General features: G+C 45.4%; 1 protein-coding gene across 3 annotated transcripts in view; it reads left to right on the top strand.

Annotated features, from left to right (window-relative positions):
* Positions 1-15,065, top strand: part of LOC121148810 (RNA polymerase-associated protein LEO1) — a 28,174-nt gene that overhangs the window by 7,932 nt on the left and 5,177 nt on the right. For 2 of the 3 annotated variants that reach the window (XM_040969128.1, XM_040969127.1), the window contains exons 3-11: positions 41-145; positions 4,980-5,074; positions 5,792-5,937; positions 6,670-6,754; positions 8,453-8,547; positions 9,006-9,140; positions 10,120-10,255; positions 12,812-12,998; positions 14,503-14,600. In XM_040969128.1, the coding sequence (XP_040825062.1) occupies positions 41-145; positions 4,980-5,074; positions 5,792-5,937; positions 6,670-6,754; positions 8,453-8,547; positions 9,006-9,140; positions 10,120-10,255; positions 12,812-12,998; positions 14,503-14,600 (1,082 nt within the window). The remainder of the gene's footprint in view (positions 1-40; positions 146-4,979; positions 5,075-5,791; positions 5,938-6,669; positions 6,755-8,452; positions 8,548-9,005; positions 9,141-10,119; positions 10,256-12,811; positions 12,999-14,502; positions 14,601-15,065) is intronic. The other variant, XM_040969129.1, reaches the window with a different exon arrangement.

Genomic DNA, 15,065 nt, shown 5'->3' with positions numbered 1-15,065 from the left:
TTGACTACAGTTATGCAGAACTTTAATTCTTACCCTGCAGAATCCGCAAGAGGCAGTGATAGTGAAGACGAAGTGCTGCGAATGAAGCGCAAGAATGCCATTGCATCTGATTCAGAAGCCGACAGTGACACTGAGATGCCAAAAGGTGCCCCCTTTTCCTCCATATTCCTTTGTGCGGTTAACTGTTATATTCCCAGGCCTGAGCATTTACCCCAGGCTGGAGGACCTGCAGAAAGGTGTGGGAAGGCTGGGGTTACCAAGACATTATACAGGTTTAGGAAGCTGCTCATGCTTATAGTTTGCTTATAGTTGAAATGAATCCACTGATAGGGAGATTGAGCCCCCAACTGATGTGGGAATGACAGCTATTCCTCGGTTATTGAATAAAGACAGTCCCAGGGCACCTGGGTCTTAAATTGTCAACAGTTTAATATCTGATGAAGAAACTGGCTCTTCAAGCTAGGGGTTACGTTAAGAGTTCAGAGGAACCCAGTGCTGAGTTTTTTTGTTGTAGGGATTGAGGGAAATCCACTTGTCCATCTCCATGGTTGACTGTGTTTGCAAATGACGACTCACTGTTCCAGAAAAATAGTGTTGATAGTTTATGTACAGCCATTATTGTTCTGAATGTTAAATAGGTGTTAATGTTAAATAGCTTTATTTAACTCAAAATAGTTAATTTATTTAATATTACATAATTTTTTATAGCTCATGAATATAATTTATTTTTTATTTTTAATTATATTTTTGACAATCTTTACATAGTTAATTACGGTAAAAAGGTTCAAGGGCTACAGGAAAGTGGGTAAGACTATTATTTCCATATTGTTTTCTTCATGTTTAAAGGGGGGTATTAAGGGAGAAGGCCCACCCAGTTTCCCACCCTCCCCAGGTCCCTGATGTAGGGCATGCTCCGAGGTTCTTGCTCAAGTGGTTTTGATAGTTCAACAGTTATGAATCACTGCCAATCTTGCCACTCCAAGCATGATGAGGTCTTTGGAGAATCCACTGATTGACATAGTCCATCATAGAGTCTCCATTTGCCCTGTATTTCACTGCCAACATAAAGCTGAGATGGTTGATTGACTTGTTCTGTCTTCTGTCTTTTCTTGGTTAGGGTTCTGAGTCCTGCATTTCGATTGGGGAAATCTTCAAAGAAGATTTGTCTTTGTCTGAGGTGTTCTCAGACCAGATTCTTATATGTACTAGCAAGTACAGGGCCCAACACAGTCCATCGCCCTGATCAGCTGGTGGTTGCAATTGCTGGGTTGGTTCTGTTTTCAGCCCTGACTTCCACTGGAACCAATGGGTGTTGCAGTGCAGCCTGGTTCTGCCCAGCACATACTCAGCGCTCGAATAAACAAGTGGGAGCTGCAGCCTAGTTGGAGTGACCCACAATAACCCCCATCAGGCCCGCCCCCTACCCTGGTTTGTCAGTATGTGTAGCAGTAGTCCAGTCTGTCCCACACACCATTCGGCTTGTACATGTCAATGGGTATTAAAGCTTTGTTCCATCTAACCAGCTCTACTATGCAGCCCACACAGATGCTTTTTGGGTGCCTCTCTGTCTAGCCACTGTCCTAGTTTTCGTGCCCTCCCATGGGAGTGGAAGCCAAAGAGGGAGGAGCCCACTATTTCCCTCCCAGGCCTCTCCCACTCCCAGATTATGCACTCTCCAGGTAGTTCTGTGGTTTGACTTGACAGAATTAGACCCCAGTGCCAGCTTCTGCCAGTTGATGCTGTGGCTAAGCCCAAACAACCCTCACCCACTCTAATTTTGTTTGTACCAGTAGGAATAATCAGCCCAGCCTGGCTTTTCCCTGATCTAGTCCACATGAGGTGCACAGGTGCTGAAGCCCTGCTTATTCTGGTCTGCCCCCATCCCAGCTCACGCTCTCCAGTAGGAGTAGCTATCCAGCAAGGGAACCCCCCATATTTCCCCTGCTAGCTCTGCTCCCTCCCTTCCTGATTCTCACGCATGCTGGTTGGGTGCTGCGGTCACATCCTGTACAGACAACCTCACCTTGGCATTCCGTATTGTGCACTAGTCTTTGTTGCGACCAAACCCGGCTCGACCCATACACTGTCTGGTGCTTGGATTTGCCGGTGAATGATGTGAACTGATTCAGCCTGATCTACCCCTGACCCATGCCAAATTTATGCCAGTGGGTAACTTTTCATGGCCTGTTCTGGACTGTTTCCTATCATGTTTCTTGCGCTTACCTGCCGGGTCTGTGTCCTGCCAGAGGAGTTGCTCAGACCCCTCCATCAGAACCTCTCCTAATGCCAGATTTTGCACATACCAGTGGGTCCATGAGCCAGCCCTACTGAGTTCACCTCCTGTCCTAGCAGGAACAGTGGCTTTTCCTGACTAGCCTTCAACCCAAACTGGTCCTTGCTGTTGGATGTTTCAGCCCAGCCATGGCTCGTCCATACCCACATATGACTCACACATGGCTCAGTAGGGGTTGAGACCTTGCCTAGTCCATCCCACATGTACCCTGGTCCTCCAGGACACAAGAGGGTGTTGGAGTCTGGCCCGGCTCGGTGCATCCAATCCCAGTCCACACTTGTGCCAAGGGAGACTACAACTGTTTCCTGATCAGAATGCAGCCCCCATTCCAGGCCATGCGCCTCTTGGTGGGAACCTCAACCCAGCTAGGGTTATTCCCTTAGCTCCCCAACCAGGCCTGTTCCCAGCCATAGATCACATGCATACCAGTGGTTGCTCTGACTCAGCTTGGCTCAGCCCCTCACCTGTCCCGACTTCTGCCTTAGACACTGTGGCTTAGCGTTCCTGGCTCATGCAGACCAGTAGGTACAAGAGCCTAGCTCGGCATGACCTGTGCTCCTTTCTGGTCTTTAGTTTCGCTTGTGGGCTAAGATTTGCTCAGTCCTGCCAGGTCCATCCTGTTCTATTACCAATTGATACATCAGCCCTCTGTTGGATCTACTTTGCCCAGCTTATCTGACCCCCAGGTCTGGACCACATGTTCACCAGCAGGAGCTATGACTCGCCAAAGGAGTTTCCCAAGTTCCTCCACTTAATCCACTCCCACACCCAGTTCTCATACATGCTGTTGGGTTTTAGGCCAGGTTCTGGCAAAGTCTGGCCTTCCATTTGGCCTTGTATGAGCTGGTGAACGTTGCAGCCTGGTCCACCCCACACCCTATTCAGGATGCACATTTGGGTGCTGCTGCCTTGACCAGTCCAGACTGGTTGCGGGTTCCTTTACCTGTGATTGATGGCAGGAACTCTTGAGCTAACCTGTGGGGCTAGAATTTTCGCAGGGTTTGGCCCACAAATCCCCCACAAAATCTACCCCTGGATATGGTTCTTGAGTGCTAGTTAATGTAATGGCCCTGCTTAATGTGATGCTTCTGATCTATCATCATGTCAGGTAACAGGATATGATTCTGCTGGAGAAGCCCTGAGCCAAAGCTTTTGCATGGACTGGTATTTGGTGGTCAGCATTGTTCAGTGATTATAAGTTCTTCAAAGGAAGAGTTACTGTGATTGGGAATCTTTAGGATTGATTCATGTCCTAGTAGCACAGTGGGTTCAACCTGGAGCTACCTAAGCAGCGATTCAAAGAACTAAAAGCCCGGAGGTCCAGGCCAGGTGGCCAGCAGGCGGATACTGGCACCACTAGCCTGGCCCACTGGCCACCCGGGGACAGCTCACCACGTGCACATGGTGGCTGGCGTCTGGGATCCAGGCATGAGACGCTCCCAGTCCCAATCCCATTCACTGCCCAATGAGGGCGGTGGGTGAGCCCTGGACCTATCCAGTCATGGAGACCTCCCCCCTCGGTGTATTCCCTGAAGGGAGCAGCCCCTGGAGCCCAGGCAGACCCGGGGACAGCTCACCAACATTACTTAATTAATGTTAAATTGTTGTAAGTCACATCACTAGAACAGATATTTAGATGGTTAGCTAGAGAAAAGGAGAGAACTGGATAGACTGGCGAGCTTTGCGGGTCACTTCAAGATCTGAAACTCAGTTAGATGCACAGACTTTGGGATTGGGTGATCCAAGTTATAATGCTTGTCTCAACTCAGTTGTATGGTCGAACTAATTACATATTTCACACATACTTATTTCAGTTTTATCTTCCTGAAAAAAGAGATGACATGCATACTGTCTCCTATGATTGTTATAAATTAGGTAAAGTGTATTCATAATTTTCTGCTATCTGAGTATCTGTTAGGCCCTGGCTCAGTTCTGGGCACAGGGAGGGCAGCAAAGCCTCCCCCCCTCCCCCCCGCCACCCCACGGTGCTGGGGAGTCCCTTGGTAGGGACCCACCTCAGGACAGCAGGGTAAAGCAGCGTAAATGACACACTAGTGTGTCAGGTGGCGATAAGAAGTAAAAATTAAGTCAGGATGGTGGCTGGGAGGTGGGGAGGAAAGCTGAGTCGGGGGCCTGTGGTTTGGAGATGCCGTCACGTAGATGAAGTCTCAGTACCCAGTTGTAAAGGCTGTTTCTCCTTCAGCGATCTAATCCTCTACACTGTCTCAGTTACCGTCTCTTGCAGCTCTATCCTAAACCTGTCATTATCATTAATTATAACTCTGCTATAATCTTCATTGTAAGCCACCACTTTTTGACCACACTTACTGTCTGTCTAGCTACTCCAGTGCTCCCTCCTTGGTTTATTGGTTGGTGTGGGTTGCTGTTGCTTTTTGACTATTCCATCATGGTAGCTGCCTAGAAGGATAGGGCCTGGGCAGAGCTGGACTGCAAGAGCCTTATGCAGAGAATGGGCCCCTGGGGAGTGAAGGGAAGTGGGAGAGCATGAAGGAGGTGCCTCCCATGCAACCTTGCTTCTCCACATACACTGGAGAGGGAGCTTTGAAGGGCAGGCTCTGAGCTGCATTTGGGGTGGTGTCTTGGCCCAAAAACCTTGAGCCTGTGAAGTGATGAGCTTGGAGAGTTCCAGATATTAATACTGAGCATTTTCCCTCTTGCATTGAAGATACTGGTGGAACCATGGATCTGTTTGGAGGTGCAGATGATATATCTTCAGGGAGTGATGGAGAAGATAAACCACCTACGCCCGGCCAGCCTATTGTAAGGAAAATTACTAACGTGAATTGGGCCATTCAAGCAAAGCTCAGTAAGAAGTTTCAGAGGCAAAGGTTTCTCTGACTTTAAGAGGAAGAAGTTTATTAACTGAATTATAATGTAACAATATAATGATAGGTGACTTGTTATGTACGTAGAAAATTCTTTAAGTTATTTATTTTCATTATATTTGAGAGAGATGGAGAAAAACAAAAATCTTCTATCCACTGGCTCATCCCTAAATGCCCACAACAGTCAGAGTTGGGGTAGGCTGAAGCCTGGATTCCAGAACTCTGTCTGGATCTCTGTGTCACAAGGAAAACAGAAATAATTGCCTAACATGCTGCACTTCAGGGACCTAGGCTGTGAGGGGCCATGATTTAAGAACCATTGGCCTTATGTGATTGTCTTGTTCATGTCCAGTATCTACTGTGTTGAAAATCTTCCCTGATTTTGTTTTATTCCATTGGTCCAACTTTAATTGTCAGACTGTCTTCACACCAAAAGTATTGATGAATTCTGTTCTACTGTTGATGGATACTTGGAAGCGAAATCTGCATGAAAGAGATTTTCTTTCACCGGGGCATTCAAACTGCTGTTGTTTCCTATGAAGTTTCTAGGGGTGCTGGGATCCCTGCGCCCCTGAGCAACTGAAGTGTGAAAGTTGAACTAGACATTCGTGAAGTCCCATCAAGCTCTAACATTCTGTGGTTGTTTTCCCAGGATGAAAATGGGTTGCCTCCGGATCAACAGGAAGAAGAGCCAATCCCCGAAACCAGGATAGAAGTAGAAATACCCAAAGTAAACACAGATTTAGGAAACGACTTATATTTTGTGAAGCTGCCCAATTTTCTCAGTGTAGAGCCCAGGTATGGCAATCAATTAAAATGTTGAAGGATGGTGAATATTATTATGTGGAGCTTTGATATTTTCCTTACTGATGCTGCATTGACCAATGACAAAAAATGGAAAATTGGTCATGTATGACTGGTCATTTCAAGGTTTCTCTAAGATAGAACAAATAGGGGCTATTGAGAAAGGAGATTTCTGATTCTTGTAATTGTTTTAGTAACTGTTAAGTTTTAGACCTTCTTATAAATGTAGCAGACGTCATAAGTCTTCCAGATGTTATTTAAAACAATATATCCCTGACAAAGCTGAAACTGAGATGTTGGAATTTGCTAGAAAAACTGTAGATGTCTATGGCAGCAGCCGTTGTTGATCTGGAAAAGCTCATGGTTTGGGCCGTTAGCCAGTGTTGGTAGGTGTTATTTACCGAGTTAAACACTTAAGCTTGTATGTAATTAAAATTGCTTTTTCCCCTGCGCAAAACAGAATGAAAAGCAGAGCATAAGTGGCCTAGTCTCTGTAAGACTTACAAGGGGTTAAGTAGTAGTTTGAATGTTTAGTCAAGCAGTATGTTACTCCAAATTTTCTAAAATAATAGTTATTTAAACACTTCTTGAACTTGAGTATAAAGATCCTTGACCATTATGATTTTAAAACTTAGTTTATTATTGTTGTCTATGAACAGATAATATTGCAAAGCACTAATATTTATAAAATATGATTTAACACTTTATTTTTTAAATATTTTGAAGACCTTTTGATCCCCAATACTATGAAGATGAATTTGAAGATGAGGAAATGCTGGATGAAGAAGGTAGAACGAGGTTAAAGCTAAAGGTACCATCCCCTTTGACCTCTTCTTTCTTTTATGAAGTAGAACCTAGCAGTACTAACTTGAGACTTGAGCTGTTGAATCACTTTTTATGCTTCCTCTTTTATAAACAAATACATTCTCTGCCTTTTCAGAATATTTTGAAGGAAAAATATCTTCAGCTTTTTCTCAATGAAGTTGCTGCTTTCATTGCTGTTATACCTTTTTTTTATATATTTTTTTCTTATTTTTTTAAAGATTTATTTTATTTATTTGAAAGGGAGAGTTACATGGAGAGGGGAAGAAATAGAGAGAGAAAGATCTTCCATATGCTGGTTTCCTTCCCAAATGCCTACAAGACCCAGCTGAGCCAGGATGAAGCCAGGAGCAAAGAACTTCTTCTGGGTCTCCCGTGTGGGTACAGGGACCCAAGTGCCTGAGCATTCCTTTGTCACTTCCCCAGGCACATTAGCAGGGAGCTGGATCAGAAGTGGAGCAGTCGATTCTCAAACTGGTGCCTGTATGGGATGATGGCACTGCGTATGGCAGCTTACCTTTGCACTCATCCCTTTTTGATGCTTTTTAAAAATTGCTAGTTACTTTGTTCAGAACAAATAATACTATGGTGGGGTATCTATAACTCCCTTCATGTATACTGTGCTAAACTTCCTAAAGAGAAAAGTTTTCAGGTTCTTTACAGATTAAAAAAATATCATGTACAAGACTTTATGGGACTGGCCCAGTGTCTCAACAGTAATCGTCACAAGTGCCAGCAACCCATATGGGCACTGCTTCATGTCCCACTTCCCATCCAGCTCCCTGCTTGTGTCCTGGAAAAGCAGCAGAGGACGGCCCAAAGCCTTGGGACCCTGCACCCATGTGGGAGACCTGGAAGAGGCTCCTGGCTTTGGATCGGCTCAGTTTTGGCCATTGTGACCATTTGGGGAGCAAACATGCAGATGAAAGATCTTTCTCTGTCTCTCCTTCTCTCTGTAAATCTCATCTGCCTTTCCAATGAAAATAAATAAATATTTAAAAAAAAGTCATGACAACTTTATGTAGCATTTCATCATGTGCATCTGTTTTGTGTTCTTGCTTTTAAGAAAGAACCATGTGATACTAGATTCTCATTGACGTTTCTCTTTTGGCACCTCATTCTGTAGTAGTATTCTGTCCAAGGGGAGAGCCTCTAACGTTTTGGGTCAGTAGATGTTTTAGAGGTAATTTGGACCCACAAGCAAGAGGCAGTTGAACCCATGATACTGAAACTGGAACTATACATTTTAAATGCAAAATCTGAAAGATTTTCAGAAAATTCTTTATTTTCTATTGGATATTGTGTATATTACTAGAACATTAAGAAAGGACAGTCTGAGATTTTTAGATTCTAGGATTGGACTTGTACATTTTCAATAGTATGGCCACTTCAAATACGAAATATCCACATATATGTGTATAACCTTAGAACAGCCCAGTGCTGCTGCAGTTTCAGGGGTTGCTTTTGTGATTCTGATAGTGGGAACTCCAAAGTCCACTTCAGCATATTTTTTCCTGATCTTCATTTCATCCAGCATCTGTAGCTGATTAAGGTGAGGAGATGTCAGTGTGTGTTTTTCTGTTAACTAGTTCCATGTGTTTAACTCTGCAATCATGTGTCTCTTGGGGAGGGAAGAAGCAGAGTCAGTTGACCTATAGTTTCCTAAGCTTTTTATGTTTTCAAACAGGTGGAAAATACCATACGATGGAGGATCCGCCGCGATGAGGAAGGAAATGAGATTAAGGAAAGTAATGCTCGGATCGTCAAGTGGTCAGATGGCAGGTGAGCAAAGAATGCCCAGAAAATATCCAGGTATGCAGGATTAGCTAAGAGGGCTCAAGCTATGCAACAGGGCTTTATCTGAGGGCCACTTTTTATTAAAGAAGTTCCCTTTGCTTGGTCCCTCTCAAGAAAGCTTGAGAGAATAAATATTTGGAGGTTGCACAGGCTCGTAGGAGACATAGAAAAGTGAAGCCAGGAATGTGGTCATCCTCTTTGGCTACAGCTATTAAGTTAGAAAAGTTAAGTTTCCCCTTCCATACTGCTCACAGTGTGACATACATGTTAGAAAAAAACGTCTTTCTCCAGGAACATAGTGGGGGCTGGGTAAATTCCTTACTGTGATATTCTCATTTTCTTTCGGCTTGAGTTCTGAGTAGGAAAAGAGCAGGTGCATCACAGGTGGGATGGTCAAGTGACAGCCCTGTAGCTATACTATATGACGTGCTCCTGGTTTTCAGCATGTCCCTGCATTTGGGCAATGAAGTGTTCGACGTGTACAAAGCTCCACTGCAAGGTGACCACAATCATCTTTTCATAAGACAAGGAACTGGTCTCCAGGGACAAGCCGTCTTTAAAACGAAGCTCACCTTCAGGTAACTGTTATCAAGGTATCCTTTGTTATGGTGACAGCAGCAAAACAGAGATGTTCCCATAAGGCCCAGTATCTGAATGAGGCATCCCCGCTGCAGTTTTAAAATACACTACTAGTTGTTATTTCTCACGAAACTGGGTCCTGCTAACCAGGCATAGGAAGGACTGTTACATAAAGCAGAAGACAACTTTTTATTCTGCTGATCATTTCACTGTCATAAGGCATTGAATACTTGTCTCTGATGGTCACTGTGTCTTTTCTTTTTAGTAAAGTACAGCTGAGTCACTAATGAGTAGGTCAAGTTGAAGGTGTCAGAGCAAAAGCTGTTAGATGCTGGAGATGCACATGAGGTCACTGCTTTTCCCCAAGCTGCTGCATGTGTTCCCCAAGGTGACTGGAACAGCCAGGGCAGCTGGCAACCCCTGCTCTAGACCACAGCGGCCTACTCTGAGGGGTCTGTGCTATGCTCCATTCTGCAGAGGCCTTTCCCTTAGGTAGTGCTTATCTTTAGAGGGGGTGCAATAACACTGCTTATTTTCTACTTTTTAATTGTACAGGTTAAAAAGTATTGGCCTTGTCTTTGAATTCCATTTCCACCTGTGTGACATGTGCCATTTTCTCAACTTTTATTCATTTCTATTTCCTTTCCTCTTCTATAAAGTGATAAAGCACCTATGAGAGTTTAATAGCACATAAGACAGAAAGCACAGTCCATTTATTGCTTCTAGAACATGATGGTGATGTGTCTAGCCTTTCTACTGCAGCGTTCTGTTTCTCATGTCACTCTGAGACAAGGAGTGTCTCAGCGCAGAATAAAGAATGCTCACAGTTCCCCACCTGGTAGACTCAGCTGTGTGGTAGCGCTTGCTGTTTTTCCAGTGAACAGAAAGTGCTCACTGGCCTCTTTGTGGTATGGATGTGAGTGCCTCAGGGGTGTACTTAATGAACAATTGGAGCACTTTTTGTTTCCTTCCTGGCAGGCCTCACTCTACAGACAGTGCCACGCATCGAAAGATGACGCTGTCCCTAGCGGACAGATGTTCCAAGACACAGAAAATTAGGATCCTTCCCATGGCGGGTCGGGATCCTGAATGCCAGCGCACAGAAATGATTAAGGTATGTTTGCCAGACTTTCTAGCCTCAGGTTGTTTGGGGTATATTAAGAACAACATTTGCCAAAAACATCTGTCCGTCATCTATTTAAGACTGGTGCTTACTGGCCCACCTTTTTTTTTTCCACAGAGAAAATTACATTTATAGATTAGTGAATAAATACATCTTTACCCGGTTTCATTTAAAATACATACTTAAAGTATGTTTTTTAAAGTATGTTTTTACTTTTAATTACTGCTTGTCATTAATTTTATTTCCCATATCCCAAATAATCAATTGAGGACAGGTCCTGGTCATTCTGGTAGAAAGATTTCCTTTCTGGTTAACCATTATTCTCTTTTTTAAAATTATATATATATTTTTTTATTTTGAATTTTTGAATTATGTGTTACAATTTTGTTTAAACTGGGATTTCCCCCCAAACTCCCACCCCCCCACAGATTTTCCTCATTTTACTACAGTGGTATAATCCTTTATAAGGGATTATAATTCCATCAGTCTCTCATTTAAGTGTACCCCAACATTGCAGGTACAAAGTGAGACAGGCCAGCATCCCATTGTTTACACATGTCCAACAGTTCCATTGGGAATCTATCTTTCGTCTGGAAGCAGGGATGCATGTTGCATTATACCCCCACATCTGGATATGGCAGACCCCAGTACTCCCTCATTATACATTTCCATAATTGAGAAGCCATAAAACAAGGTCAACCACTGGTATGAGTTAGAACAACAGCCTTAACAATGACAGCAAAAACAACAAATTACAGCTCCTTGAAAAAACACGCCACTGAGTAACCAACATAGGTGACAAAAAGGAGATACAAAAGTCTCTTGGGAAAAATGATGCCACTGTATAATCCATGAGCCAGCAATGATTTTGACAAGAGAAAAGAGTATTTGGGATAAATAAAACTGAAATAAAAAAACATCAAAACACATGGATGCAGCCAAAACAAAACCAGTATGGACTGGATTATTGAAGGTACACTTTCCATACACTTTCCATATGTTCTCTCTTATATAAGGAAACTGGCCCACCTTTATTCCTTCTGTCTGATAGGGTTAGGGTGGTGTGGTAGGGGATGTGCTGATGGTGGCTAAACAGATATGAGATGTGGGTTCTCTCTCCAGGGCCTGAAAGTTCATCAATCTCATTGTCTGGCCCTGGCGCGCCTGTGCTTCTTTATTTGTTACAGTTTTTAAGGTTTAATTTATTTAAAAGGCAAAGTTGTGCAGAGAGAGGAAGAGACACAGAGAGATTGTCCATCCTCTAATTTGCTCCCTAAATGGCCACACTAAGCAGAGCATGGGTGAAGGGGTCCTAGCACTTGGGCCATCATCCTTGCTGCTTTTCCTGGTTCAGGAATGGGGAGCTGGATCTGAAGTGGAATAGCCAGGATTCGAACCAGTACCAGCATTGCAGGCAGTATACACCACAGTGCCAGGCCCAGGGCTCCCAGTTTTTCCTCCATGGAGATGGGTTATTAAGCCAGATCCAGTTGCAGTGCCTAACCCAGGGGTCATGGGGGCTTTGGTTTTTGGAGCCTGACTTTTTGCTCCATTTCCTACCTTTTCTGCACAAGCTAAAGGTGTTGGAGGAAGGTGCAGGTTCCAGTCTGTTTTCTCAATAGAGCCCTCCCCCCACCCCAGGCTCCAAAGCCTCCCCTAAGTCCCCAGCTCCTCTGGCATGCGAACAAGGAGTCAGCTCATCTGTCCTCAGTGCCCCCACACCAACAATAAATCTTACTCTAACCTCAGAAAACAGTCTGCTGCACAGAATTGCAAGCAACACAGTTAGAACAGGACTGTGGAAGAATGCCAAGGGATTCCCGAGCCCATCATCTCCAGCGGGGCCTCCCCCGCTGCTGTGTCTGGAGCTTTGGGGGAGTTCTCTGGGATTAGGAGCTGAGACAGGAATACCCGAGACCCATGGGAGTTGGTGGGGCCCACACAGGTCAGGTGTGTGCTGCTCAGGGGTAAACAGAGACACCCTCCAGTACTCAGAGGGTTGATTTAGACATCTGCACCAGGGCTGGGAGTGGCAGCACAGGGAACAAACGCAGTTCCCAGGGTCACACTTGTGCCAGTTATGATCAAGCTGATGAGTGTGAAAGACCCTGCTGCCTCTTCCCCCCTCGCTTCATAGCCTTCATCCTTTTAAGCCAGTAGAGCCATTTTATGGGGTAACCCAGGTGTAAATGGGGAACCCTGCTGTAGGCCTGTGCCTGAGCATTAGGATATGGATGGATCCTGATGGGCAAGCAGTCTCAGTGAATCATGTCCTCATCTGGTACCTGCTGCCCTGACCATATCCCTCTGACTGGGTAACGATAGGAAGAGCCAGAGCAAGGCAGCACATGTGCTCTGGCGGACGGGGTCCCGTGCTGAAGCAGATCCTCCTTCCAGTGCCAACCCCTGGGATCCATCAGTCTTGACCCAGGCCCCTCCTGAAGCACCTGGCTCTCAAGGCTGCATGGGGTTTTGTTAAGTTGCCAACCCATGGGAGCTAAAGGACACAGCTCAACTGTGGCTAAAGTGTTGATTGCTTTTTTACAGAAAGAAGAAGAGCGTCTGAGGGCATCCATCCGGCGGGAGTCTCAGCAGCGGCGGATGAGAGAGAAGCAGCACCAGCGGGGCCTGAGCGCCAGCTACCTGGAGCCTGATCGCTATGATGAGGAGGAGGAGGGCGAGGAGTCCATCAGTCTGGCTGCCATTAAAAACCGATACAAAGGGGGCATCCGAGGTGAGTCGGCAACACTCTCCCTGTTCCAAGGTTCTGGGCTTTAGCTTTTTATGTCACCTCGGCACCAAGTCCATGGGCACTTTCCTTCATTTTTTTTTTTTTGTATGATTTATGTATTTGAAAGAGTTTTTATATATAATTTTATATATGTGTATATATATAGAGAGAGAGAGACAGAGAGAGAGAGCTTCCATCAGCTGGTTTACTCCTAAGATACTCACAGTGCCTTCTGAAAAGTTATGTAACCTCTCTTAACTTCTACCACCTGTTAACAGACAACCTGTTAATACTTAAGTTTTGTTTTGTTTTTTTGAAAAGGCAGATTTATAAGAGACGGGGAGACAGCGAAAGCGTCTTGCATCCACTGGTTTACTACCCACATAGATTGGAGCTGAACAGATCTGAAGCCAGAAGCTTCTTCATGGTCTCTTTCATGGGTGCAAGGTGCCCAAGGATCTGGGCCATCCTACACTGCTTTCCTAGGCTACAGGGAGCTGGATCGGAAGTGAGGCAGCTGAGACATGAACTGGTGCCCACATGGGATACCACGCTTGGAAGTGGAGGTGGAAGATTAGCCAGTTCAGCCACAATGCCGGTCACCAAGAGGTCATTTGCAGGTTGAATGGTGTAATATATTTATGTTACTTAGCTCAGTTCCTGTCACATCACTAAATCCTACACAGATGTCACCTAACTAAAGATGACCCTTAACTGTCATCCCTTATGGGATAGTAAAAGCCTAATAGTTAGGGGCTGTTGTAGTGGCCTATCCGGCCAATTCTTCATCTGCCATGCCGGCATCGCATGGAGGTGCTGCTGCTTGATCTGGCTGTTCCCTGCTCCTGCCTGGGGAGGCCCCAAGGCTAGTCCAGAGCCTGGGCTTTTGCATAGCATGGAAGCTCCTGGCTCCCAACTTCAGACAGGCCCATCTTTGACTATTGCAGCCATATGGGGAGTGAGCCAGTGGATGGAGGCTCTCTGTCTCTCTCCCTCTCTTTTATAACTCTGCCATTCAAATAAATAAATCTTTAAAAAATAACTTAATAGGCACATTCAGTAGTGCTCACTTCTCTGTAGTGGTCAGGCTTGGGGCAGGGAGCTGAGGGAAGGCCTTTGGGGTCTGTAGGAGTGGTTTGGTATCAGGTCAGCCGTTCCTTTCCACCTGTACTTAGCAGAAATCACACATGCTTCCCGTGTCTCCCTGCGGAAGACCCACCTGGCGGCAGGTATGGCTCATGGGCCTAGGAGCTGCTTCTGACTTGGTGTGCAGGGTTGACTCTGGAGTTAATGATGACCCAGGGTGCCAGGGACTTGGGCTCTTCATGGTCTACTCCAGATGAGCATATATCTATAGCTGATAATTTTGCATCACAATTTAAAACATTTCTCTTTAAATCAAAAAATTTGATTTGGTTCCTTTGGGGGAAAATGTATAGATTTATCCAAGAATGACCACAATCACTGTTTCTTAGGGCTCCTCATGATCCAATTCTTTTGCTTTCAGAGGAACGAGCCAGAATCTACTCCTCAGACAGTGATGAGGGATCCGAAGAAGATAAGGCTCAAAGATTACTCAAAGCCAAGAAGCTCAACAGTGATGAGGTGAGTCCACTCAGGCTCAGTTTGCCCCTTCCCTCCCGGCAGGACCCCAGCATTCCTGCCTGCCCCACCTGTGCACATCCCCTCGTGCCATGGGAGGCACAGACAGAAGAAAGGAGTTCCTAACTCTGCTTCATCTGCTGGGAACGTGGTCATTCAGTGGGGACTTGGGGAAAGTGGAGGGATGCTGGCAGTAAGATGTCCGATGCCTTGACCAGGAGTCAAGGAGAAGGGGAGCCACTTCCCTTGAAGGTTGGTCACACCCCACTGGTGGGGAGCAGCTGGCAAGCAGCTGGAAACAAGAGTGGGGCAGAAGGGCTCACAATTCCAGTGCCGGCTGCCCACCATGCTTCCGAGTGCTCGTGGATTTTCTTGCCTATACATTTCTTCATTAGCTCTCCACCCTGTGGCTGATTTCCAGAGATGGGGCCTCTTCTACCCTTTGCTCCAGCTTTGCTCTCAATAGCT

This window comes from Ochotona curzoniae, unplaced genomic scaffold (assembly GCF_017591425.1).
Source record: "Ochotona curzoniae isolate NIBS_2020 unplaced genomic scaffold, NIBS_Ocur_1.0 scaffold_4701, whole genome shotgun sequence".
Taxonomy (NCBI): domain Eukaryota; kingdom Metazoa; phylum Chordata; class Mammalia; order Lagomorpha; family Ochotonidae; genus Ochotona; species Ochotona curzoniae.
Note: the sequence above shows the minus strand (reverse complement) of the source record. Positions and strands in the feature narration are given on the sequence as shown.